General features: G+C 35.1%; 3 protein-coding genes across 8 annotated transcripts in view; 1 reads left to right on the plus strand and 2 right to left on the minus strand.

Moving 5' to 3' along the window:
- LOC127519777 (carcinoembryonic antigen-related cell adhesion molecule 1-like) overlaps positions 1–16187 on the minus strand; it is a 220092-nt gene extending 203905 nt beyond the window's left edge. For 3 of the 4 annotated variants that reach the window (XM_051907339.1, XM_051907338.1, XM_051907337.1), the window contains exons 1-3: positions 15919–16187; positions 15197–15526; positions 11443–11620 (exon numbers count right to left, since the gene is read on the minus strand). In XM_051907339.1, coding sequence (XP_051763299.1) covers positions 11443–11620; positions 15197–15526; positions 15919–15970 — 560 coding nt within the window. In that variant the 5' untranslated portion in view covers positions 15971–16187. Of the gene's footprint in view, positions 1–1200; positions 1307–8617; positions 8774–10966; positions 11086–11287; positions 11621–15196; positions 15527–15918 lie in introns of all 4 variants that reach the window. The other variant, XM_051907341.1, reaches the window with a different exon arrangement.
- The window catches only part of LOC127520214 (uncharacterized), a 253678-nt gene that overhangs the window by 168311 nt on the left and 57425 nt on the right, over positions 1–27942 (minus strand). The window lies entirely within an intron of this gene.
- On the plus strand, positions 470–27699 carry LOC127519791 (natural killer cell receptor 2B4-like). Of its 3 annotated transcripts, XM_051907374.1 has the most exons (6): positions 21646–21938; positions 22102–22422; positions 23052–23333; positions 23447–23554; positions 23668–23726; positions 25885–27699. In XM_051907374.1, exons 1-6 carry the CDS (start codon positions 21881–21883, stop codon positions 25972–25974), a joined length of 918 nt encoding a protein of 305 aa, XP_051763334.1. In that variant the 5' UTR covers positions 21646–21880; the 3' UTR covers positions 25975–27699. The 3 variants fall into 3 exon arrangements, with proteins under 3 accessions (XP_051763332.1, XP_051763333.1, XP_051763334.1); XM_051907372.1 differs by lacking the exons at positions 21646–21938; positions 22102–22422; positions 23052–23333 and adding exons at positions 470–784; positions 872–1150; XM_051907373.1 differs by lacking the exons at positions 21646–21938; positions 22102–22422; positions 23052–23333; ... (1 more) ...; positions 23668–23726; positions 25885–27699 and adding exons at positions 470–784; positions 872–1150; positions 1234–1329; positions 1437–1498; positions 2794–2955.

Here is a 27942-nt window from a genome sequence, read left to right on the forward strand (position 1 = left end):
TTTGTGCTGCTGGAGTCTGATCGGTAAGTTATAAACATATTTGTGCCATTTGTTCACATTCCAGAGTAATAAACTTCAGATTAAAAATTAATTATTTTCATCTACTGTGATGAAGTCCGTCTTGTTTTAGAAATCTTAATTTCAATGATTTTAAATCGAAAATCATTCATAAGCAATGTTTTTAAAAAAAAATATAAACAACTAAAAATGTCATGGAAATATTTGAATATACGCAGCATATTTAAACTTGCACTTTCAAGCTTTAATTAATCATTTTGCTCTACAGCAAATAATTTTAAAACAGTTTACTGATAAAATGATTGATTAATACTTGATTGATTAATCTGTCTGTTCATATATGTGACTTCAGATTGTTTTGCATTTCTGCTACTATTAAAGGATACAAACTGATTTCAGGCTTTCTAAACTAATAACAGGATTAATCAGTGTAAATCTGTCTGTTCATCAGGTGTGTTTGGTGATTCAGTGTCAGTGATGGAGGGAGATTCTGTCACTTTATACACAGATCTTACTGAAATAATGGATGATGTTCAGTGGAGCTTTGAAACTAATCACATTCTAATAGCTAAAATCAATGTACTGGCTGACAGCTTCACTGTATATGATAATGTTCTTGATGGGAGATTCAGAGACAGACTGAAGCTGGACAATCAAACTGGATCTCTGACCATCACAAACATCATAACTGAACATGATGGAGTTTATCAACTAGAGATAAGTGGATCAAAATTGACAACAAGAATATTCAGTGTTTCTGTTTATGGTGAGTAATGAGAGCATTTTTGCTCATTTTTATATGATAAAATGATTAGATTTATTCACATTTGTCTTATTCTCTGATGTTTTTCAGCTCGTCTGCCTGTTCCTGTCATCAGTAACTCTTCACAATGTTCTTCATCATCATGTTCATTGGTGTGTTCAGCTGTGAATGTGAGTCATGTGACTCTCTCCTGGTACAAAGGAAACAGTTTATTGTCCAGCATCAGTGTGTCTGATCTCAGCATCAGTCTCTCTCTACCTCTGGAGGTGGAATATCAGGATAAAAACACCTACAGCTGTGTGCTGAACAATCCCATCAGCAACCAGACTCAACATCTGGACATCACTCAACTCTGTCACACATGTGCAGGTACGACAGTGCTGATAATAGCATTTTTGTACACATTATTTTTGACTTACATTAATGACTGTCTCACTGCGACTCTCCTTCAGTCTTTCTGATAGCGTTGATCTCTGCTGCTGCTGGATCTCTGTTGTTTGTAGCTGTCTTTGGGATCTTCTGCATCTGCAGAACATATAGAGAAACAGGTCAGGAATTCAATTACTGACTTACAATTAGTGCATTTGAATCACACATACAAAATATTATATACAATTGTTGTTTTTAACTCATCATGTGACTATTGTCAATGCAGTTCAGACCCAGGAGGAAGACAAAACTGATTCAGCAGTGTGTAAACCAACAACACGAAAGAAGGTAAGATAATTTATGACTGTGTTGCAAGAAGTTGTTGCAGTGACTGAAGTTTGCAGCGGTCAGTGAACAGACGTGTAAATAACGGCCCAACCGTCATTATTATTACCTTCAGTTAGTAACAGAACAGTTTAAGCATGTTTTTAAATCCAAAAATGAAAATTCTGTCATTAATTATTCACTCTCATATCGTTCCAAACCTGTAAGACCTTCGTTCATCATTGGAACACAAATTAAGATATTTTTGATGAGCTTTCTGTCCCTCTATTGGGAGCTACGCAACTTACACATTCAAACCCCAGAAAGGCAGGAAATACATCATTAAAGTAATCCATGTGACTCCAGTGGTTTAACCTCAAATTTATGAAGGGATACGAAGGGATTATTAACAAAATAATATCATCCAAAGCACATTCACGGAGCAATTCAGTCTCACATATGTCGTGGTGCTCCCCCCACTGGATTGCAAGGCAAGATTTTCCTAAGTAAAGTGTTTTTTTTTGTTTTTTTTGTGCGAACAAAGCACTTGCGCAGCTTAATAAAACAGAAGTTAAACCACTGGATTACTTTAATGATCTCTTTCTATCTTCATTGCTCCCAATGGAGGGACAGAAAGCTCGGATTTCATCAAAAATATTTTAATTTCTGTTCTGAAGATGAACGAAGGTCTTACAGGTGTGGAACAACATGAGGGTGAGAAATAAATGACAGAATTTCTGGATGAACTAACCCTTTATGTTTATGTACTGTTTGCACCTCAGTGCAATGTAGAACTAAAGAAGTTATTTAGCCACAACTGAAATTTATTAGCTCAGAAAAGTATTGCATTTTTCTTTTCCCAATCCTTTGTCCATTTTTGACATAATCCACATATCTGCGTTACTTCTGAAGGACAAATGGATTTGCAACAATCACTTTGTCACAACCGGTGTAGACTCAGTGTCTCTAAAAACCCAACAGATTTTGTGTTTGTGGAAGAATTTTCTTTCCTTATTATTTCTTTGGTCATATGCTATGGTCATGCATCACTTCATCCATCGCAGGTTTAAACTAAAATTTTTAATTGTGATAAATCACACTTTTTTGTGATGTTTGCAGTGTATCATCATTTTGACTGCTGGATTGTTGCCATTTTTCTAAGTAGAGTGGTGTAGTTGCATTGTGACGTGTAGACTAGAAATATTCAGTTAAATTATAATTTAACAGTTTGTATTTCTATTCTGAGTGAATTCAAAGCAAAACTCCTATGTTTTATCTATCGCATCAGCAGGTTCCTGATTGAGTTTGTTTCCTTTCAGAAGTCAAAGACGGAGGCTGTGCTTGAAAATGCTCCCAAAAAACAGCGCCTATCCATGCGTTTTTCTTATTTTTAGGTCTTGGTTTTCAAGCGTTTGTTTCTTGAACAGATAAAAAATAAAATGCAATGTCCATATCTTTGAAAATAAAGTTGCATATTCTCATTCTTTTATTGTGTTTCTTTGGTCAACAATAAACATAAGAAAAGACACGGCACTTTACAAAATGACCCTTTCAGGTCCAACTCTGTTAAAGGGATAGTTCACCCCAAATTGAAAATTATCCCATGATTAGCAATCCTAAATGTATATGACTATCTTCTTTCAGACAAACACAATTTGAGAATGGGGTTTGAGATTTTGAAGCCCGAAAAATGCATCCATCCATCATAAAAGTAATCCATACAGCTCCATGGGGTTAACAAAGGCCTTCTGAAGTGATGGGGTTTTGTAAGAACAATATACATATTTTATATTATAAATATATATATACATTATAAACTATAATAACTGGTTTCAAACAGCCATACACAAGTCAAGTTTTGGCAGAAGAGTAAACTCTGACCCGATGGATGACGTATTGACAAACGCGGAAGCACGGAGGATAAAGCAAAATAAAACAAATTTAAAACAAGAATTTTTGAAGGGAAATGTCGGAGGACTTTGATATCTAAGAGAAGAGCAGCTTGAGTTGTTGCCCATGTCTGATCCACGTCTACCTATAAGAATATGGCACCTATCACAACCTCCTCATATAAGGCCCATTCAGTATTATCAACATATTGCGTTCCTCAGGAGCTGATTGCCCTCCTCCATCCAACGGGTTATTCATTAAATGATCCTCATTAAGAACATTAATGATATCTGTAATACATTTATGTTGGTCCTGTTGCGTTTAACCTAAGAGGGTTATCTCTGCGCTCTCTGCTCTTTATCTTGCTAGGCAGCATGGATGGGTGTGGAGTTCTAACCCAGAATCGAACCGTACAGCCAAACTAAACTCTATTTTTTACTTGTCAATCATCCTTGATTATAGTAATCCTGAAGGGTTATGCATTGCTAAACCATACAGCAACTGGCCATATTCATACTTTCCCAAAATAGTTGCTGCAATTATTGTTCCTATTGATCTATAAAAACATGCTTTAAAATTAGATCTTCTTTAAAGAGTGCATTTTTTTTGAGTGTCTACCACATTATCAGTTTTACTATAGTAACAGTAATTACAGTAACAGTAACTGTTGGTGAAAGTTGAGGGCACCAGTGTTAAAATCATAACTCAATGATTTAAAATACTAAGTCCACAATTATTTCACACTACATAACGCACACAAAATATTTTAGAGACACAGATTCCAGCCATTATAAGTGAATCATATGTTTTTAATATATATATAACATAAACATACAAAGTTCTATCCAGTCCCTCGCCTTCTTTCAGAAAAGAAAACAACGTTTATGTAGGTTTTAGTTCACTTTTTTCCTTGTCTGTTAAGGAAAACAAAAAAGAAAATGTCTAAAAAATTACTTTTGCCACAGTGCAAGGAACACAATATTGGTCATACTTACACCTTACTAAAAATCTTTAGTGTTAGGAAAGCTAATACATTTTTGTATTAGCTTTCAAAAATGTAAAAAAAAAAATAATATGTACAGGCTTTAGTATGGAAACTTGTTTCCATACTAAAAAAAAAAAGAAAGAAAAAAAAGAAAGAGGTCGAGATTTTTTTATCTCACAATTCTGAAAAAAAACCATTGAGTGTTGTAAAGTAAGAATAAAAAGATATAAACAATTCTGAGAAAAAAGTCAGTCTTTTTTTTCCCTCATAATTTGACACTATAACTTGTAATTGCAAGTTTATATCTCACAACTCTGAGAAAAGTCAGAATTGAGATATATAAATTCGCAATTGCAGACTTTCTCACAACAGCCAGTTTTTATCATGCAATTTGAACTTTGTAACTTGTAATTTTGAGTTTATATCTCGCAATGCTGAGAAAAAAAAAAGTCAGAATTGTAAGATAAAAAGTCACAATTACCTTTATTATTTATTCCATGGTGGGAACAAGGTTCTATACTTCTTTTTTTTTAAGAACTTGTATATTAGCTTTGACACTGAAATGACTTTTCTTAAAACATTTACCTGACATGAATAAACATCAAGATACAGATCTACATAATGAGCACCAGATGAAAGACAAATCCAAAAACAGAAACAAGAAAACAAGAGTGCTGCCAAAAGAAAGGTAACAAAGGTAACATTTGATGGTAACAAAACAGTTGACAGTAGCCACTGACTTCCATAGTATGAAAAAAAAAATACTATGGCAGTCAATAGCTACTAATCGTCAACTGTCTGCTTACCAACATTCTTCAAAATATCTTCTTTTGTGTTCAACAGAAGAAAGAAACTCATACAGATTTGGAACAACTTGAGGGTGAGTACATGATGACAGAATTTTCATTTTTGGGTGAGCTATCACTCTAAGAGAAGGCAATTGTCTCTATCAAACAGTAATAATCTACAGGACAAACTCATTAAAACTGAAACAGACATGAAAAAATTAGAACTTGGCAGTGAGAAACTAAGCAGCTCATAAAAAGTAACAGATGAAAACTTCAGGTAAGAAGACGTCTCATTTTTTGCACATTTCAACAATGAAGATAAAGATGTATCTAGCAAATGTGTGAAGATTTATTATAATTTAAAAAAAAAAATGCATGTGTTTTCTACACATTTGTGTGGGCATAGCACTGTAATATTTCCTCCTGACAAACATCACATCACTATGGAAGCTTGTTTCCGCCATGCACAGAATAAAATAATAATAATTGCGACATTATCTCAAAAATCTTAATTTTTTTCTCGCAATTGTAACTTTATAACACGCAATTCTGACTTTGTATCACACAATGAGCTTGTCTCACAATTCTGACTTTATTTCACACAATTCTGACTTTATTTCATGCAATCATGAGTTTGTCTCACAAATCCAACTTTATAACAAGCTTCCATACATCACACCAAAGTATCATCATTTAACACAGCATGTATAATTTATTCATCTTGCAAGCACTAAACAGAATAATCTCAGCACAGTGTTTCACTAACGTTAAAATTTAAACAACAGATTTCCAAACTTATTAAGGCTGGGTTTGGTTCCTGTGTTTTCTAATAAAGTGTCTAAGACATACACATTAGTGATATAATGACAGTAGTAACAACATCAGTAAAAACAGCTACAGCATCAGTAGTGCAGACTGCGAAGAGCACTTGTGGCCTCCAGTATGAGATTGTGCATGAGGAGCAAAATCTTGGTCATAATACGCTTCTTGGTGAGGTATTTGTGAAAAAGCAGTCAGTTCTATCAGTTATAAGAGGATATGACAAGCAGGACACAATAACTGATATGTGAAAACAGATTAGCATTATTATGTCTTAAAGTGCAAAAGCCTAGAAACAGATGATGTCTGGATCACTGTAGCAGCTCACTATAAACCTCTATATACTGAAAAATATCAAACATTCACTGATCTATTGCTGGTAACGCATTGCTTTGTTTCTTGCTCATGTACTGTTTAAGGCTAAATGTAATATGTTTACATTATTATTATAATACACTGTTCATAATGCAATAATTTTCTTAAAACTTAATAAAATCTTGAGCTCAAAATGTAACAATTTTAACATTATGAGAAATTTATTACATTATGAACTCACCAAAAACATGTCATATTTTTATAATTGTAATAGCTTTTAAAACATAAAAAACATTAGTATTCCCTGACAGTACATTTTTACAAATATAACTCCAGTCTTACAACCTGCAAAATTCAACATTTAAATAGTCATGCAATTATTATTATTCTCATATTTTTATCAAACATAAAGCACTCATTTACAGTAAATTTTAAAAATCTAAATCCAGTCTTAACCTGCCTACAAAATCCACCAGATTACTGATACTACTACTACTACTACTACTACTACTACTACTTATTATTATTATTATTACAACTACTACTACCACTACTACTTCTACATCTTGTATACATACTGTTAAATGACAATGTTAAATACTACTATTATTATTATTATTATTATTATTATAACAACTACTACCACTACTACTTCTACATCTTGTATACATACTGTTAAATGACAATGTTAAATACCAACATTTTACACAATGTTGTAAACCCCCACAGTATCAATATAGCAATGATGTATGTGTGTGTGGGGGGGGGGGGGGGGGGGGGGGTGTTTAAGACAGGATTTAGATTTGTAAAAATGTACTGTAAGGGATGTTACGACCGCTAGGGGTCAGCCGTAACAGAAAGGAAGCGAGTCTCAATACCAGAGAGATATCAAAATCAATACAAAGTTTATTTACAATGAAAATAAGGGTTTCAACGTCAGGGGCAGACACGGCCAAATCAATAAACAAAACAATCTTCTTTTAGAAACTAAATTACCTCATATCTCAAATAAAGAAAACAAAATACAACTTAACTTACCTATCTCCCTTAACCATAAACAAAGTGAAATTAAGATACAAATAAATTGGCGTCAAACCCCCTACGTCCCTTAAAGTGAAAATATTATTTACAAGAGTTTTTACAGCAGTATATACAGGGTTTGGGGCAAACAAATCAGATTCGGATTTCAATTAGCGTAGTCAAACAGGCAGAGATCAAATAAACCGGGTAATCAAAAGTATTAACAATAAACAAACACTCACATCCTCCTTATACACTCACAATCTCTCTGGCACGACACTCTCAAACAAACGATGATGAAACGAACAGTATTATCAAAAGTGAAAGTAAGTGAAGAACGATGGCGATAGCACAAAGTCAACAAGGCAAAGGCTGAGTGTTTGGGGCGGTCCTTAAGTACAGGTCAGGTGCTTAGCTGGACCAATCAGTGTTTCCCGAACAGTAAATGGAAACCACGCCCACCTGAAACACAAGTCCCTTTAAGACAAGTCATTTCACTCGGCGGCCATCTTTGAAACACCTCTCAGGCATGCAAGTTCAACTCCTATCTCTTTGAATGGGGAAACATCAAATTCTCCAAAGCTGTTTGCCAAGCTTAAATTTCATATTTGAAAACACCAATGAAATCTGACAACTGTCTCATAAGTTTTTTTTTTCCAAACGCTCGAATCATGACAAAAAAACCCCCAAAAACTATTTTTTAGGCTGGATCAAGCTAATGCGCATGCGCAGACCTAAATGCGCGTCTCTTGTGCCTCGTTTCGGAGGCGCGCGTCTGACTGTTTCTATAGAAACCGGTTCTTCTAACGGCCGCTGCAGTGACGCGATGACTTTACAGGTCGGCGATTGGCTCTTATTTTGAAGGCGGGACTTATTCCACCATATTGCGCGTTACACTTTCTCCCATTCAAAACAATACGAGTGACACGTCTTGTGTTATTCTATAGTCTTTGACTATACACACAGAGAAAGAGAGTATACAATGACAGATGAAAACAGACAATATATCTTAGGGTCTTAACAGGGAATACTAATTTTTTTTTATGTTTTAAAAGCACATGTTTTTGGTGAGTTTATAATGTAATACATTTCTCATAATGTAAAAATTGTTATTACATTATGAGCTCAAAATTTTATTATGTTGTTTTATTACAATAATAATGTAATACTTATTACATTATGTGCAGTTATTACATTATGAGGTGCTACATCATGTAATTCATTAGAAGCAAATTCTAACAAATCAGTTTTTAAAGTGACATTTAAATCTAAAATTTAAATTTAAATCTTGGAATCGTGGCACAATTACTCTGAAGAGAGACCTACTTCTCTCCATCATTTGAATCATTTCCATCATTTCAATGAAAGCCCGATGTTACATCATTTTATTGGCAGTCTTGGGTCAAATCTGATTTAAGGACATCCCGTGTCCCTCAAAGGAATGCCTTTTGGATCAGGCGGCGAATGATTAGCATTATTCTCCTGTAAGAAAATACAGATTCACAAAAGGTAAAAGTAATGAGAAGAGCTGATGTTTCAGTTACACAAACACAAAAATACTACACACTTGGAAATTTGTTTGTTTCTGTTTGTACAGAGATTTTCATTTCCTACATAACACAATTCTTTTAAACCGTCATGTTCTAGAATACAGCGATACAAAATTTAAGTACTTTGATTTCAATATCACATCTAAAATGCTTGAATTGTTGTATTGTTGTATTTTCCAATAAGATGCTTGATGTCTGAAAAAAAAGTTACACTTTATTATTTATATTAATTATTTAGCTTATTAGGAAGTTGTGTTTTTGATTGTTTTGACAATGGTTCACCAGTGAATATCTGCTTAGTTAAAAATAAAGTACAAAAAAGATGACTATTCACAGTTTACATTTATGTACGTTAAAAAAAGAATTATAATTATGTAACAGTAATAAGTTTCAAGCAGCAATTATTGGGGTTCAAGCGCTTTAAGGCCTTTAAAGCAAAGCAAGTACTGTGTTTTCTTTAGCAAGATTGTAAACACTTACGGCTCGTTTCCACCGTGCGGTACGGTTCAGTACCCAATTTTTGCCGTTTCCATTGTCAGAAATTGTGAAAGGTACCCTAATTCCGTACCGTACCACATTTTTGGGACCCTTCCGTTGGGGTACCTAGTGCTATAGTACCGGTTCCAAAAGGGTGGAGCTACACTCACTGCAGAACGTTGATTGGTTGACAGAGAATCGGCACTTGCGTGTGCTACAAGGGGAATGACAACATAATACCATTGCAACACAAGCAGGATCAGGGTTTACTGTCCCGAATTGTACTGTACTGTACTGAACTGAACCGTACCGCTCGGTGGAAACGAGCCATTACATCACAGAGGGAAAACAGCCAATACAGGCAGTTTACAAAGGAAATGTATGTTTTAATGCTTTTTAACAGTTATCAAGTTTGGGCTAAAAACCTAGGACTAGTTTGCTAAAGTTGGTTTATGAAATAATCTCCAATATTCGACAAACGATTCAATTGACAGCGGCTTCATTGGTCGCGTTTTTCGAGATACACACATGTCCTCAAAGGCAGTCTTGCCATCTTGGACAAACACACCAACCGCATGCCAAGTTTCAAATCAATCAGACTTCAGGTTTACTAGTTATAGCCTTTTGTAAGTGTTTTAAAGTACACATGAAATTAAAATTGACCTTATTTATTTTGTTAGCTCAAATTGCTAGTTTTGTGGTGAACAATTCATCTGTGCAAGTCAATCCACACAAAAAAAATTGTTTGGCTTCGTAATATTTAATCAAAATCTGAAAATGCTCCTCCCCTCTGCAACGGTGCCCCTTCTCTAATGACATCAGTTTGACGGCTTGGGTTGAAAACGCTTAAACCACTCCCCTCCGACTGTTAGTCTGCTATGAGCGAGAGACGGAGAGGAGGAGCACTAAAATAAAACCCTATATCAATATTCCGTTTCACTTGGAAATACGTCACAACACTGGAGAAAAGTCGTTTGCAACTTCTGGTTCATGGGGACTTTAAGTGTTTTTTCCATGTTATAGTACCACCAATTGGCCAGTCACCGCATCCTTTTTCATGTGACCACAGAATGGTGAAAATCTCTCATTCTGTTTAGTAAAAGTGGCTCCACCCATTTCAACGTTTTGGCACCCCTTAGAAACTGTGAACTGACTTTTTTTGATAATTATTGACAATCTTGCTGCACTGTTTTGGTTCCGATTGGGCCAAAGACCAAAACTAGTTCACAAAAGTAGTTTTTTCAAAAATCCAAAATACCCGAAAATTTCATTGAATCCATCTTGAGCCAATAATTCGAGCGATATAAGATACTTGAGCCTACGCCTAACGGTTTAGGAGTTAAAAGCAATTTCATACTTTTTCACCGCTGTAGCGCCCCCGTCAGGCCGATCGGGGTGAGCCTTAGTGATGTTGTAAATGGTGGGAGTACTACCAACCTTCAAAGTTTCAAGTCTTTACAACTTACGGTTTGGTGTGCCCAATCACTTTTAGGGGAGAATGCTGATCCTTTGAAATTTTAACATTTACAATAGGATTTCAGAGCTATGCACTTGAACCAGTAAAAAGTATTCATACCATTATTCATTTAAAGGTGTTTTGCACATTAAATCTAATGTATCTTGTTAATCAGCTGTATGTAATACTTACATCCGTTTGTACTGGAGCATATCTCCTGCGGCGACAGTAAATCACACCAGCAGTTACAACTGCAACCAAAAGCAGAACAACAACTATACCTGCTACAGCACCTGAAGACAGACCTGAATCTGGAACAGATACAGAGAAACAGTCATTTTTACTACACAGTGGATGATAATCCACTCAGTATTCATCTTTGACTGACATTTACAGCTTTCTACTTTGGTCAGCAAGCATCAGCACTGTGGGATCAGCAGGAAACAATGTTCACAGGAAAACTGATATAATCGAGGAAAGGAAATGCATGGAATATCTGAATTCTCTACTCACCAGTGACAGAAACATTGAATCTCTTCACTCTGCTGATGTTGAAGCTGCTGCTTTTGCTGTTGATCAGTAGTTTATATTCTCCAGAGTCTGTGTTTCTGGTGTTTGTGATGGTCAGAGATCCAGTCTGTTGATCCAGCTTCAGTCTGTCTCTGAACCTCTCATTACACTGAACATCTGTACAGATCTTACTCTGATCTCCAGTGATTTCAGTGATGAGAATCTCATTAAAATACCACATCATTGAATCATCTGGTTTTCTTATTTCACCAGCATCTAAAGTGACAACTTCTCCCTGATTTTTCTTTACTTCATCTTGTTCAGCAGCAGAAACACCTGAAACACAAACCAACAGCTGCTAAAACTACACACAACATGAAAAAACTGAAGATGAACGAGACAAGCCCTTTCTTGACTTTTGATCTAAAAACGATCAAAGGTTTGTGCTTATAAACACATTTTACATATTATATAACAAATTCTCATTTAAACGGATAATAATAAAGGGATAGTCCACACAACAATGAAAACTGTGTCATTTATTACTCACCCTCATATCGTGCCACACCCGTAAGACCTTTGTTCTTTGGAACACAGATAAAGATATTGTAGGGCTGAGCGAATGTGGGTAGAACTCTTTACTACCCTAGTACTTCAGAAATCCCATTAAAGGTATACATGTGAATTAAATGTGGCACAATGGCCTTCATCATCACAGTATGCTAATGCCTATCCAGTGGGAGGGATTCATCAATATGCTGATTGAGGACTGTTGGGACACTCCAGGCACAGGACAATTCTGTCTGGGGGAGACAGAGTCGTTTACACCTCAATGACTCATCTGTACTATTTGCTTTACATGACATATAAGCTTTCAACTACATACATCTAGTGTTTTCCAACTAACTATGTCATGTTTGGTCTCATCTGACAGCTTATAAACTGAACTGAATGGTAGTGTACTTAATGGAGACATTAAAGTATCCTAATGTACAAGCTAGGTATTGCTTAAACAAGCATTGAGGAGAATATGTTAATGTACTTCTGCCCCTCTTGATCACTGCCCATTTGCCACATATTTTGGTTTCCTGTTAGTTGGTTTGGGTTTGTGTGTTTGGGTGTTGGTATTCCACTCATGTATAACAATGCTTTGCTCAGGGTATAAGAAGGAAAAGTAACTGTTGTTCTGAGAGAAAGGCTTTAACCCTGCCACTCCCGCACACTGTTGCATAACCTTATACTACAAGAAAGGCTCTTACAGCCTCTTCTGCACAGCAGTGCATTATTTGTTACAACAAAGTTTTTCTATATGTTGTTCCATTCTACTGTCTGTATATTTAAACATGTAACTTAATAAATAACTTTGTCTGTTTTAAAGGTTTTGAGAATCTTTCCTTTTATCACTGATAATGTTGAAATCTAAAGTGACTGTAACTTTCGTTAGAAGTGAAATAACTTATGTAAGTGAAACAAAAAAAAAAAAAGTTATAGAAGTTTAAGTTTATGAAAATGTAAAATGTAAAAATATAATATATTTTATATAATATATATATATATATATATATATATATATATATATATATATATATATTACAAAACAAGTTTTACTCTAAAACTGCAAGGAAATCAAAGCCAAAAATCTGAACAAGTTGTGTTCCAAATTTCAGGTTGATATCTCAAAAAATGAGCTTTCAGTAAGATTTTGTTTGGGCGCAGTACCACACTTTTTCACTAGATGACAACCAAGCTCCATTACTGACCATATAAGGGCACCTTCATTTCCATATATGGTTTGAGTGATCTGAACCATATATTTCCATTATTTTCATACAATTTATGAAGTAGACATCCTATAAAGAAGTAGTATAGGAAGTTTGGCAGAATTTGATATGAATTCAGCCTCTAATAAACAAAAAACAACATGTATGTGGCTTACAGATCGCCACCACAATCAGAAATGTATTTTTTTTTTTCTATTAAAAACATTTTTAGACCTTTTTTCCTCAAAAAATTGAATGGATGTTATCTTTTGAACTCTTGGCATGAAAACAAACATGTTTCAACCAATCTTTAATGATTTTTCATGTTTGTCGCTATTTCAAAATAAAGGTCTGAACATGCCTTATGAGTATGAAAATATGCTTGTTGCAAATTGATAAATTACTGCTCCTCTGTAATTTATTTTGAAAACCAAATATGAAAACTAGAGATTCTAAGCTTTCAAATGATATACAGTTTGTCAAGATTAGTTTAGGTTTATATAGGATATTACTTTTTTAAATATGTGATGGCTGTGGGCCCACCGGTGGGCCAGTGACAGTTCACAGGTTAAAGAATAAGAGGATAAAGAATAACAACAACTTTAATGGAGTCAAATAACTGAATTATGCACATCATCCTTCAACTGCTTTTTGTTTCCGATTATTGGTTCAATATAGCAGAGTAAGTTTTCAGCCTTACAATATTTTTAATAAAATCCGATGGCTTGCATTGACAGCAAGAAAATTAACACTTTCAATGCCTAGAAAGTTACTAAAGATGTATTTAAAACAGTTAAGTGGTTCAACTTTAATGTTATGAAGTGACAAGAATACTTTTTGTGTGCCAAAAAACAAAATAATGACTTTATTCAACAATATCTAGTGATGGCCGATTTCAAAACACTGCTTCATGAAGCTTTGAAGATTTACGAATAATCTGTTTCGAATCAATGGTTCGGAGCGCATATCAAAGTCACGAAAACTACTGAAATTTTGAAACACTTATGACGTAATGAAGCCTCTTTTACTGAAATCATGTGATTTTGGAGCTGATTCGAAGCAAAAGATTCATAAAGCTTCGAAGCTTCATGAAGCAGTGTTTTGAAATCGCCCATCACTAGATATTGTTGAATGAATTCGCTATTTTTTTGGCGCACAAAAAGTATTCTCGTCGCTTTATAATATTAAGGTTGAACCACTGTTGTCACATGAAGTGTTTTAAATATAACTTTAGTACGCTTATAAGAATTGGTTAAGGAAATGATCTTGCTGGCAATGCAGGCCTCACTGAGCCATCAGATTTTATTAAAAATATCTTAATTTGTGTTCTGAAGATGAACGAAGGTCTTACAGGTATAGAACGACATGAGGGTGAGTAATAAATGACAGAATTTTCATTTTCGGGTGAACTAACCTCTTAACAGCAAAAACACCTGTTTTTCTATGTGAACCAGATCATCTACAAACTATATTTGAATTAACAGAAATTACTCTGAATATAATTGTTTAAAAAATAAATAAATAAATATGTATGTTAAACCAGGGGTTTTGGGGTCCAAGGAAAAACTGTAGAAATATAAAAATAAATGTAAATTAGATTAAATAAATGTGGAGAAGTCTAGAGAAAAAAAAAAAAAAAAAAAAAAAAAAAAAACAGTACACAAATAAATAAATGTATTATTTAAAAAAACAAAACAAAAAAACAACTTGAAACTAATTATCATTAAATAAAAATTAAAATAAATAAATTAGAATAAACAGAAAAGTTTAGAGGAAAACTGTAAAAAATAAAACAGTAACAACAAATGAGATTGAACTAAGTATATAAATTAGATTAAGATAATTTAATAAAAATGTGATTAAAAAGGTATTAATCTATTAAATGAATAATATAAAAATATTTAAATAAATACATTTAACAGTACATTAATAAGTAAAGAAAATAGCCTATATAATGTAATCTAATAGAAACTAATTTAAGATTTATAACATGAATTTTTCAGTGTATAAATGAGGTGTTTAGAATGTAAAAGATAGATAGCTCTTAAGTTTTAGGATGGGGTCCCTCACATAAGGATGATCATATTTGGGGGTCTGACTCTGCAGCATCCAAAATATTGAAAAGCATTGTAAACATTTATTAATGACTCACCACTGAGAGTAACACTGAAGATCTTGTCACTGCTGATCCTGCTCCTGATGATCTTCAGGTCATAAAGTCCAGAGTGTGTGTTTGTGATGTTTGTGATGGTCAGAGATCCAGTCTGATGATCCAGCTTCAGTCTGTCTTTGAATCTCTCAGTGTCATTATTACACTGAACATCTGTACAGATATAACTGAGATCTCCACTGATCTGTGCAATGCGAGTGTCATTAAAATACCATTTAATCTCTTCTTGTTGGTTTGTTTCAACACTAGTTTGTAGAGTGACTGAATCTCCCTTATTCACAGACACTCCCTCTGTATCAACACCAGACACACCTGAAGAAAAAAACAAACAAACCAAAGCAAAATATAGGCTACAACATAGCTGTGAAATACATACATTTGCACATTCATTTAATCAAACATAGGCAACTGTTAGAATCTTATCGTATTTAGGCTATATTTAATCACTTTATGCACTGAGGTAAAACATACCAACATTTATTCACGGCATGACGCCATGTTGTTTTCATGCCAAGTTACCACCTGAACACCATTTTCACGCCACTGAAACTGATCTAGGCTGCGTTTCAACTGCGGTAGGTTCTGGTTTTTAGGGCTAACAGGTGTTTCACCGATTTCTGTGACTGTGGTAGGCACTGTGGTCACCTTAACCATCAACACTACTCCTAGTATTCGTATTCAGAAGCAAGACTGTAAGTTATTACCGTTGTCGAGTAAAAACAAGATCCATGCAAGCCAATACAAGTGAAGCTTCATTTTCACCACGATGCCCCTCAGAAAATAAACGCAGATTCTGTTTCATATAAGCGTCTTGTTCTTCTGCTTTAAAATGCGACGCAGTTCTTGCAATGAAAAGTAAGTTTAAGACGTAATAATCTGGGAGCCTTCCTCGTGAAGTTAGAGCGTGTTCCAGAGTATAATACAGATCAGTTCTCGCACAAGTTGGTACATGTGGGAGAGCGAGAGGGCGTGCTGGAATTCATGGCTGGAAGCTATGCCAGAGAAAAGTTTAAGGCATAAAGATTTATTGGAGTTATTTATAGAGTTATTTACTACACGAAACTTAAAGGGTTAGTTCACCCAAAAATGAAAATAATGTCATTTATTACTCATCCTCATAGCGTTCCACACCTGTAAGATCGTTACTCTTCGGAACACAAATTGAGATATTTTTGTTGAAATCCGATGGCTCCGTGAGGCTCTTGGGTAAAGATGGTTTTATATTCGCACATTCGGACTTCCGCGTTTAAGAACGTTCTAATAATGTGCAATAAAGTTAATGTTTGCAAATTCTAAACAGCGACGTATTTACAACCAACGATTGTAAACCTACAACATTTTTCACAATCGATCAAAATGGGCAAGTATTATTTTAATGGCATACTTACTTGCAAATGTCCAATGTAGTGTAAAGTTATTGTAGCCTAGCGGAAGTCCGAATGTGCGAATATAAAACCAAATTTACCCAAGTCCGTGAGGCCTCCATAGGCAGCAATGACATTTCCTCTCTCAAGATCCATAAAGGTACTAAAAACATATTTAAATCAGTTCATGTGAGTACAGTGGTTCAATATTAATATTATAAAGCGACGAGAATATTTTTGGTGCACCAAAAAAATAAAAAAAAATAACGACTTGTATAGTGATGGCCGATTTCAAAACACTGCTTCAGGAAGCTTCGGAGCATAATGAATCAGCGGTTCGGAGCGCCAAAGTCACGTGATTTCAGCAGTTTGACACGCGATCCGAATCATAATTCGGTACGCTGATTCATTTAAAGAAAAAAAAAAAAAAAAGAAAAAAAGCAGTTTTTACAGAGACCGTCACTTTATCTACAAAATTTGTGCCCTTATGTCCTGCAAAACCTTTTTAAATCCTGCAATACCTTTTCATATGGTATTTTTGTACAAGGTTATATATTCATCTAAAAAAAAAAAAAATGTAACCTGCAATAGGCTATGCACTTTAAACTAAATGGAAAAACGAATAAACAAGCCGTCTTTTCATTTCTCGTTATTCCATTCAAAATAGGAAATGAAATGATCAAATGATCAACGGATTTGATTCACATCACTGTTTATAATTCTGTGTGCTTAACCAAATTAAAGTGGCAAAGTCTTTTTTGCTTTTAATATTATTTAAAGTAGCACCGTATCGTTTAATTTCTTTTATAAAATGTTCACAATTTGGCTTAACTTTAGCCCATTTCTTTATATGAATATGAAATTTTCCAAGTAGAATTTTCCAAGTAGAATAATTAGTTGTATAAGAAAAGAAATTGTAGCTACTTTTAGAGGTTTGACTGACAGTTTTAGCGGATACAAAAAGATTTTGTCACAAGCTCTTTCTAATACCTTTAATTGGCTAAATATATTTGTAAATCAGACAGACGTAAAGGGTAACCAATAGCATTGATTTATTGAAGAAAATAGATAAATAAAATAAAACACCTCTAAAAAAAGGGCACTTCGGAGTATAAGGACAAAAAGAGCATGTGCTCTGCACAGGCTGAGCCCTACCTGTGCACGTGCCTGGCATCATGACACAACACGTTCACGTTTTAACAAATTTTCCGTAAACTTCATATGAATGCTTCTTGTTTTCTGATTGGCAGCAGTTTGTGATAACCCTTACGGTTTTCTTTCTGTGGCTTTCAGGTTTTACCAGTTATGATAAGAATGGTAATGACTATTATATGCACATGACGCTGATATTATGCATTTTAATGAATATAGAGAAAATGAATAATTTAATTATTGTTATGTATGTTGTTTAATGAAAATAAAAAATTAAGTATTTTTTCTATCACTGCCAGGTTAGTTGTGTTGTAATGATTTATGACTCTGCTGTGTAAAACAATAATGTTAAGCTCTACAACAGGGGTCAGCAATTAAGTTTGGCATCGGGCCAAAAAAAAAAATTCGCCACTAGATGGCGGGCCAGAACATAGTCAAAGGATAATTAAAATTAATTGATGAAAAATGCAACTAGAATTGCCTGTGACAGACTGTTACAGTGTCTTTTGTAACTGGTATTGAGCTGTTACTCTGTGTTAAATCCTGTAGTAGGAAAATCATTAACAAAAAGCCACATTTGTGTAGGTGTAGTGACCTGGCAAGTATCTTCATTCACCAACTTGCAACACAGACCGCCTTGCTCAAACACACATATGTGGGAGATGAGGAATGCATAAAAATAACTTGAATAACCCCATTAATGGCTGTTTGAGTCATGCTTGAGTTATTTCCTCTTTCCATATTGTGAATAATACGCTAAATGTGTCTCATTTTAATTTGCTTGTTACACAATGGAGCCTAACTTATTGTAATAATTATTTGACGTAGCCTACTTTATTCCTTGGCATCCTCACGTAAACTGCATTTTTGTGTGTGTGTGTGTGTGTGTGTGTGTGTGTGCTGGAGGTAGGCCTACGCTATTACATCATGTGCAGAGTTATGTTAACATTTAAGCTAGCTGGTGAGAGAACATGGCACTATCAAAGAGTCTAAAGAGGAATGCTGACAGCGAAAACAGGGCATACAAAGAAGAATGGAAAGACAACTATGCGTTCATCCTACCTAGTTTTGTGAATGCAAAGCCGGTGTCTTATCTGCAACGAAGTTGTCGCTGTTTTCAAAGAATATAACACCGTGTCTACACCGGACGCGAGCGGTGCGATGCGACGCGTCAAAAGATAATAGAACCCATTGTAATCAGTCATATAGACTACACTGGATGCGGCGCGGTGCGACGCGAGTCATGCGACACAACACATTCCCGACAGTGAACGGATCCCCTGTTCTGTTTCTGACATAGGGCTTTGCAACAGTCGGTTTGTCGAGTTCAGTGTAGACAGCTTTTAGCTGTTGCGTTGCGCTGCGAAAAAAGTCGCGTCTGGTGTAGATACGGTGATAATATTAGACGGCACCATGAGACGAATATCTTTTTCAGAACCAGCCGCTATCAAAATAATCTGGTTGCGGGCGCGGGCCAGATATTATTGCTGGCGGGCCAGTTTTGGCCCGCGGGCCACCTATTGCCGACCACTGCTATTTAGGCTACTTTTATGCAGGATTTTGCGGGCGGGAGCAGGACAAGATAACATTTTTTGCGGGAGCGGGCGGGCGCGAGACTGAAAAACCCGTCCCGCGCAGGTCTCTAGTTTACAGTGAATTTATAACAGCTAAGGGGCACTAACCCCCTTAGCTTTTATACATTCATTGTAAACCACAGCTTTACAGGGCTTATTGCTTTTATAAAACGGTTACCACACAATACAAATATTAAAGCCAAAAAAATATGTATCAATGCAACTTTCATGATGCAAAATCACTAAAATCCTTCCTTCCGCTGGAAAAACTAGTCCCTGACTGTGACCAGCAAAAGAAGTTGCATTATTACGCCATTAGATGGCGGCAAAGACTGTCTTTATGAGTGAGTCAGTAGCGAAGATTTTTACATTGAAAGGACGAAAACTTGTGCACTGAACAAGAAGCAAATGACAAATGCTTTGTCTAGCGCTGTCAGTGTCAGGGCACGGGGAAATCCATTAACTGTTAAAAGACAAGATATCGCAGCTGACATTTAAAGAATTTTTTTATTACGAACACAGGACTGACATGAGGAAACCCGCAGGTACAGTCGCTCACTTGATCTCTCTCTATACAGTATAAGCTTCAATGAACAATATCAATGAGAACAAACAAATATTTGAAAAAGTTGCTAAGAGTTGTTTTATCGTGAATAAAACACAGCTATTGATCACCCAGATAGCAAGCAATGATAGAAATAACGTTAAATCGATGTTAATGTGTCAACTTTAACCGCATTGAAACAATATCACTTTTGCACCCGCAATTAATGTTGAAAAAATGTTGACATTTCAACAAAAAATCAGTGGTAATGGCATTGAATCAGTGTTTGAACTCTCAGAAAATGAAACACAACTACAACTTAAAGCCACACAGCCTGAAATCAACTGAAGATAAAAGAAGACAATAAATCTCTCAAGATTTCAGCAGAAGTTCTTTTTGAGAATTAACAGAGGTTTAGATGTTGGCTTTTTGTGTGAGTGTGTGGTCTTTGTAACAGTGTTTAACAAAACATGTAATTTATTGCAAAAAAAACAGAAACAATGATGATCAGGTGATATAGTTTTCAGCCTCGTAAAGCAGAGTAGTTTACTAATCTTGTTCCTGACCAAAAGTGGTTATTTGTTATTAAAATGTTATATTTACCAATAATACTTTCTTGCCACAGATCAGACATTCTGAATCTTGACTTTTAAAGTGCAAATAGAAAAAAAAATCTTTAGACATGCAGACATCAAGAATCAGTATATGAATCTCAACAATGGTGACGTCCTTCATGCCACAATGCATGCTGGGAGTCATGAGTTGTATACTATGGTGGCTCCCAGCATGCATTGCGGCATGAAGGATGTCACCATTGTTGAAATTCATATGCTGATTCTTGATGTCTGTGTGTGTCAAAATATGTTTTTCCCATAATGTATTTAAAAAAAATCAGAATATGATCTGTGGCAAGAAAGTACTGTTGGTAAATATAATATTTTAATAACAAATAACCACTTTTGGTCAGGAGCAAGATTAGTATGATGATGATGATGATGAAAACTATATCACTCAATCATTTTGTTTCTGGTTTTCTTTGCAACAAATGATGTGTTTTGGTAAACACTGTTACAAAGACCACAAACTCACACAAAAAGCCAAGAGTCAAACTGCCCAACTAAATGAAACACTGATCACCATAATGGTGATCGAACATTTTCAATAAAACATCAACATCTACACCTCTGTTAATTCTCAAAAAGAACTTCTGCTGAGATCTTGAGAGATTTATTGTCTTCTTTTATCTTCAGTTGATTTCAGGCTGTGTGGCTTTAAGTCAGTTGTAGTTGTGTTTCATTTTCTGAGAGTGCAAACATGATGTTGAACCAACATAACATTGACACATTAACATTGATTTAACATTATTTCGATCATTGCTTGCTATCTGGGCAATCAGGACTAGAACTAGCCATTTTATAAAGTTAGTTTTAGGCCCTGCTGGTAATGTTACATCAAGTTTTTATTATGTGTGTGTGTGTGTGTGTGTGTGTTAAATACTCACTACTGTGTGTTAGTGCACAAATTCCAAGGGACACTATACTTGGCTACATGTCACGTCACATCACTTCCACTTTCTGTGAGAACATCAACTGTGAGGCTCATAAAAAGCAAGACAGGAATAAACTCTTCATCTACAAACTAAACATAGATGCATTGAATCCCCACTCACACCTTCAAGATGTTTGCCAATCCAACAGAACAAACCACATCTCAGAATAAACCTGACAACAGCAGGTTTCAGTTTGACTCAGAAGATGAGCTGAGCTGATAGTGAGACGGCATATGGTAAACATTTTTTTTTTTACGTACACAATAACTCATTTATCTTCTAATTTTTCATATTTAACACAGTATGGTAACTACTTTAGAAAAATGACCACTGTTGAATGATAGAATGTTTTCTAGTCAGTCAAGTGTTTATACGTAACCATGTATCATAAAGAGCCTGTGCATTTCACCCAATAGGAGGGTCAAACTCCGTTGTAGGAGGATTCACACGTCTTATTATTAGCTCAGACTTTTCACAGAGCAAATGAACATGGTGTTTCATGTGTTGGTTCTGTTCTGTTTGTGCTGGTGGAGTCTGGCTGGTAAGTTATAAATATATATTTTGGCTTAATATCAGAAACTTTTTTCACTTGCTTCTACTATTGGAAACTCAGAAAGTGAGGCACTTTCAAAATCTCTTCAAAATCTCAGCTGATTTCAGGCCGTCAGAGGCTTTAATCAGTGTAAAATCTGTTTGTTCTCCAGGTGTGTTTGGTGATTCAGTGTCAGTGATGGAGGGAGATTCTGTCACTTTATACATTGATCTTACTAAAATACATGAAGATGATGATATACTGTGGACATTTGAAGTTGAAAAGTCTCTCATAGCTAAAATTAAATTAAAGAAGCAAACCTTCAACACATTTGATGATGTTCCTGATGGGAGATTCAGAAACAGACTGAAGCTGGACAATCAAACTGGATATCTGACCATCACAAACATCACAACTGAACATGCTGGAGTTTATCAACTTGAGATAAGTGGAGCGAAAAAATCAATAAAAAAATTCAGTGTTTCTGTCTATGGTGAGTAGAGATCATTTATCTAAATATTCAAATATTCTTGCTTCATTAAAGGAATTTTCAGTTCAAGTTGAGCTCAGTTAACAGCATTTGGACATAATGGCCATTACCAAATATAAATACTTCCCTTTTTTTTTTTTTTTTTTTTTTTTTTTATAAGCAAAACTCAATGTTATTTTGGGAGACTTATGTCAATGGAATTTTTAAAAGCAGAAATGTGAAGCTTATATTTTTATTAAGGCACTTGCATAAAATCTAAAAATCTTTATCCTTGTATATCACTTGAGCTGTAAACTGTTTAAAAGAGTTGCAATGTCATGGAAAAATGTGGATAAAATGTTTTATTTATTTATTTATTTATTTACACAATTCATTTTAACACTCATATTGTTTAACCACTGTGCCTTTTACATTCATTGTCAGTTTCTCACTGTAATGGAAATTAATTGCTGTCAAATGTTCAGATGGTACTAACACTGGAATATTTTTGCAACTATTTACATATTGAAGTGTTCAACCATTTTGTATTTTTAGACGATGGAAAAGCTCACTGACCATCAACGCACTACACTGAAAATATGATTGTTGTCTAGATTTACCCAGGTTACCTCTTATTCTCTGATGTTTTCCAGCTCGTCTGCCTGTTCCTGTCATGAGCAGCAACTCTTCACAATGTTCTTCATCATCATGTTCATTGGTGTGTTCAGCTGTGAATGTGAGTCATGTGACTCTCTCCTGGTACAAAGGAAACAGTTTATTGTCCAGCATCAGTGTGTCTAATCTCAGCATCAGTCTCTCTCTACCTCTGGAGGTGGAATATCAGGATAACAACACCTACAGCTGTGTGCTGAACAATACCATCAGCAACCAGACTCAACATCTGGACATCACTCAACTCTGTCACACATGTGCAGGTACGGCAGCGCTGATATATGTGATTATTCCCTGAGCTGATCTCTGTCTTCTGTTGTAGATCAGACTGACAGTCACTTACATTAATGACCATCTCTCTTTTACTCTTCTTCAGTTTCTCCAGTCTCTCTGATAGTGCTGATCTCTGCTGCTGCTGCTGGATCTCTTCTAATAGTCGCTCTAGTCGTGATCTGCTGCCTCTGCAAGAAAAGTAGAAAAAGAGGTCAGTACAGCAAGTAATTAATGTTGAAATATTTATCTTTTATAAGGCACAGATTTCAATTTAAGATTGAAAGGTTTGTTGTTTTCACACATCTGTGATTATTGTTAATGCAGTCGTGATCCGGGAGAACCACAGAACTGATTCATTCATTAGACCAAAAAGACAAAAAAAGGTAAGACACTTCATGACTGTGTTGTTGCAGTCACTCTGAAGTTTTTGTGCAATATGCATCAGGCGGTCAGTGAACAGATGCCAGATTTTAAGCTGTACTGTTTGCACCTGATTGTTAATACACTATATCCATAAATTAATTTGCTCAAAGCAAATTTTATTAGCTCTAGTAATTAGTATTGTACTTTTTCTCAAAAAAAAATTATTATTATTGAAAAAATTATTAACTTATTTTATGTCAGCCACAGTCACTATTCACTTTCATTACATCTTTTTTCCATACAATGAGAGTGAACTGTATCCGTCAGTCCCTAACTTTCTGCCTACCACCACCTTTTGTGTTTCCTGTAAAAAAAAAAAAAAAAAAAAAAAAAAAAAAAAAATCTCCATCTCCATAGCGAGTTATAACCATAGACTGTAAAAAAATATGGACGTAATGTCCGTGACGTTGCCTGTAGATTTCTGAAGAGCATTTTTGAAGCGAAAAAGTGGCCATTGCCATTTTGGCTGCACGTCATCGCGCATCACTCCCGGATGACTGAAAATGGGCAAAGAGGCGGGATGTGGTTGGAACTGAGGTGCCTGGTTACTGAAACCACGCCCACCTAGCAGACGTGATCATGTTAGCAGGCTAAAGAAGCTATCTATCTATCTTAGATACTATCTAAAATATTAATAAAGATAAGTTATATAATTTGAAAGTTCTAAATGTTTACTGTCAATATTTTTTACGATATAGATGCTCTAGCACCAGAAATTGTAATTTGACAACACGCAAAATCAAAACGGGGCTTCATACATTTGTAATGAAATGGCGATCGCGAGATGAATCCAATCTGTCGCACTTGGGTAAAATGTCCATGAGCGTCCATTAAAAAACAAACAGTACTTTTTGTCCACAAAAGCGTTACATTTATGAAATATTGATATATTATCCATTGTTTGCATCACATTTCTTCTGAATGATCTGCTCTCCATTATTGTCCTTCTAGAAATTTTGCAACATGAGCACTGTTTATGTTGTAAAACTGTATATGATCATATACATTGGACTCTCACAAACAAATGAGCCCGTATCCAAAGTATAATTTTTCAAAATAGTGCAGCAGTTTTAGTTATAATATCCAAGCAGTGCTGTCAGAGTTTGTGATGTCTTGAGAGGCATACTCTCCAGCCATTGTCATTGTAAATCTCACAAACAAAACTTTTTTTTTTTTTTTTCTTCTGTAAAGTTAGGCATTTTAACATGGGGGTCAATGAGATTCTGCTCTCTTTTGGAGCCTGTCCCTAGCGGCCAGTCGATGAATTGCAGTTTGAGTCACATATTGGCTTCAAGAGAAACTGGGGGAGGTTGCTGCTTGGTTATAACAGTATGGGAAGTAGCTAAAACTCGTCACTAAATGTCACTAGATGATGTCATAATGAGTCCACATGAATAAAAATATAGATCAGTGGGCGAGTCTCAGAATATAGATAAGATCTGACCAAGAAGTTGCTAGATTTGTTGTTAAGCTTTTGAAAAAAAGTCTTAAAAAGATCTAGTGACAAAATCGCTAAATTGAAGTATCATTGTGCTCTTGTGAATGGGTGAATTCTGTAAATAAATTGGTAAATATTTTTTTTTGCACAAATAAAGCACTCATGTCTCTTCATAAAACTGAGGATAAACCGCTGGAGTCACGTGGATTATAATAATGATGTCTTTCCTACCATTCTGGACCTTGAAAGTGGTAGTTGCGTAGACTTTCAATGGAGTGACAGCTCTCAGATTTCATTAAAAATATCTTCATTTGTCTTTTAATTATGAAAAAAAGTTTTACAGGGCTGAGGCTGAGTAATGGCAATTTTCATTTTTGAGTGAACTAACCAAAAACTCCAATAAAGACATCATGGAATTCGAACGCATCCAATAATTTAATCAATGCGACTGTGCAGGCGGTCGACACATGCCCTGGAAAGTTCCATCCTGTTAGGGTAGGTGTAGGGAGGGAAAGACCGGGGCCTAGTGACCAGTCAAAGAAATTATTTTACAGAAACTTTATTAAGGTCTTGTAAAGGTTGGACTCAAGTTAGTGAATTTGAAGTAAAATTGTATTAAACGTCTATACTTTTTAAACTGTTGCATCAGCAGGTTCCTGATTGAATGTTTTTCCTTCCAGAAATCAAAGGAGGAGACCGTGTATGAAAACCGCATGACAATACAGCGATTCAATGCTGCATCTGCTGGAATAAATGTTCAAGCTCACTGACTCACACCTCTTAGTTCATATTTATTTTCTGCCAGTATATTTACTTCTGTCATTTGATTTTGCTTTTTGTATCACATCATGTAATTTCATGTTTTGTTTTTTTTGTTGTTGTTTTTGTTTTTTTTTCATAAAGTGATACTGTTATGTCTGAAATGTTTCTCTGTGTTTAATTTTGTGGTGCACAAATGGTGTAGAATATGTCAGTGCGCTAACCACTAGGCTATCGGCGCCAACATATTCAATATCAGTGCATAGTGCCATACACTTGGACAGTGGTTCTCAAACCTGTCCTGGAGTACCACCAGCACTGCACATTTTTATGTCTCCCTCATCTGTCACACCTGATTCAACTCATGAGCTCATTATTAAAGACTGGATGTGTCAGATATAGAGAGACATAAAAAAATGTACAGGGCTGGAGCTCCTCCAGATACCCTAGACCAGGCTATCTTCTGATCATTCGTTTTTTAATTTAATATTGAAATCAGAAAAATGAAAAAAGGTGTCTTTTTTCATTTTTTGTTTTCAAACAAAAAAAAGAAGAAATCAGCTTAATTTTAGCATCATGCTAGTAATGTGTTAAAGTAACATCTAAGCAATGTACAAATCATGCAACATACCAAATCATGCAACATACCAAATCATGCTAACAGTGTGTTAAATCATGCTAGCAACATGGTAAATCATCCAATGTGCTAAATCATGTTAATACGTTAAATCATGTTAGCAACATGCTAACAACATATTAGCAACGTGCATCCTAGCAATGTGTTAAATCATGGTAACATGTTAGCAACATGCTAGCAACATGGTAAATAACACTAGAAACATTCTACCCATGTTAATAACAAAGTTGCATTGACAACATACTAAATCATGCTAACATGCCATCAATGTGTTAAATCTTACTCACAATGTACTAAATCATGTTAGCACACTGCAAAAAAACTTTTCTTATTTAGTATTTTTGTTGCGTTTCCAGTCTAAATATCTAAAAATTCTTAAATCCAGATGCTGAACAAGATTATTTTTCTTACCCCATTGGCAGATATTTTTGCTTGTTTTAAGCAAAAACTCACTTCATTTTGATTTTGAAATATCTGTCATTTTAAGAAGACATAATATATTAAGTAAGAAAGGCATTTTTTGCAGTGCAACATGCCAAATCATGCTATCAACATGAAATAAATATGCAAACAATTTCATAAATCTGGATTGATTTCAAAATACTAAATTGTATTTTAACGTTCTGTAAGACTGAAAATATCTTAAGATATTTTAAAACGAACAAAGACATTTGCTTTACTGTTTCAACCCCCTCTCTCTTGCTACAAGGGCCATTTGGAAGGCACAAAGGTGTTGAAGGTGATCAAGGCCTGTGGGCCAAAATGTATATACATCGGGGGTCTACAAATGGTCACACCTTTAGTACAGTGGGGGAAGTTTTAATTTCCTGATTGGTCTGTTTGAATGTCTCATATTTTGGTTTCAGTCACATGGATTGTAACTGTTGCTCTGTCTCTTTGATTCTTGGCTTTTCTTGGTCTCTCTCTCTCTCTCTCTCTCTTTCTCTTTCACTCTCTCTCTCTATCTCTCAGGTAACTTTTGACATACATGCTGGGTACGATTAATGGTATATGATTTTATCATCTCATACATCTATTTTGTAATTATTTTAAGTGTAACCATAATCAGATATTGTCATTAAACCCTTTCTATTACAAATGATGAGCTAACTAGTTTTGATTTAGTATTAACATTAATACTAACATTAACAATATTGTATTAACAATACAATATTGTCACTGTAGCAACGCTCTCCCACATATTTTGCTATTATAACTGCGCTTATTTCCGTCGTTGGTATAAGTTGCAGTGGGTGGTTATAGACAAGAAATGTACAGTTTTCTGCCATCTTGCTCATAATGTTTCTTTAGTCGCTCAGCAACCCTACAGCCTGAACCCCTG

Source organism: Ctenopharyngodon idella, chromosome 10 (genome assembly GCF_019924925.1).
Source record: "Ctenopharyngodon idella isolate HZGC_01 chromosome 10, HZGC01, whole genome shotgun sequence".
Lineage (NCBI taxonomy): Eukaryota > Metazoa > Chordata > Actinopteri > Cypriniformes > Xenocyprididae > Ctenopharyngodon > Ctenopharyngodon idella.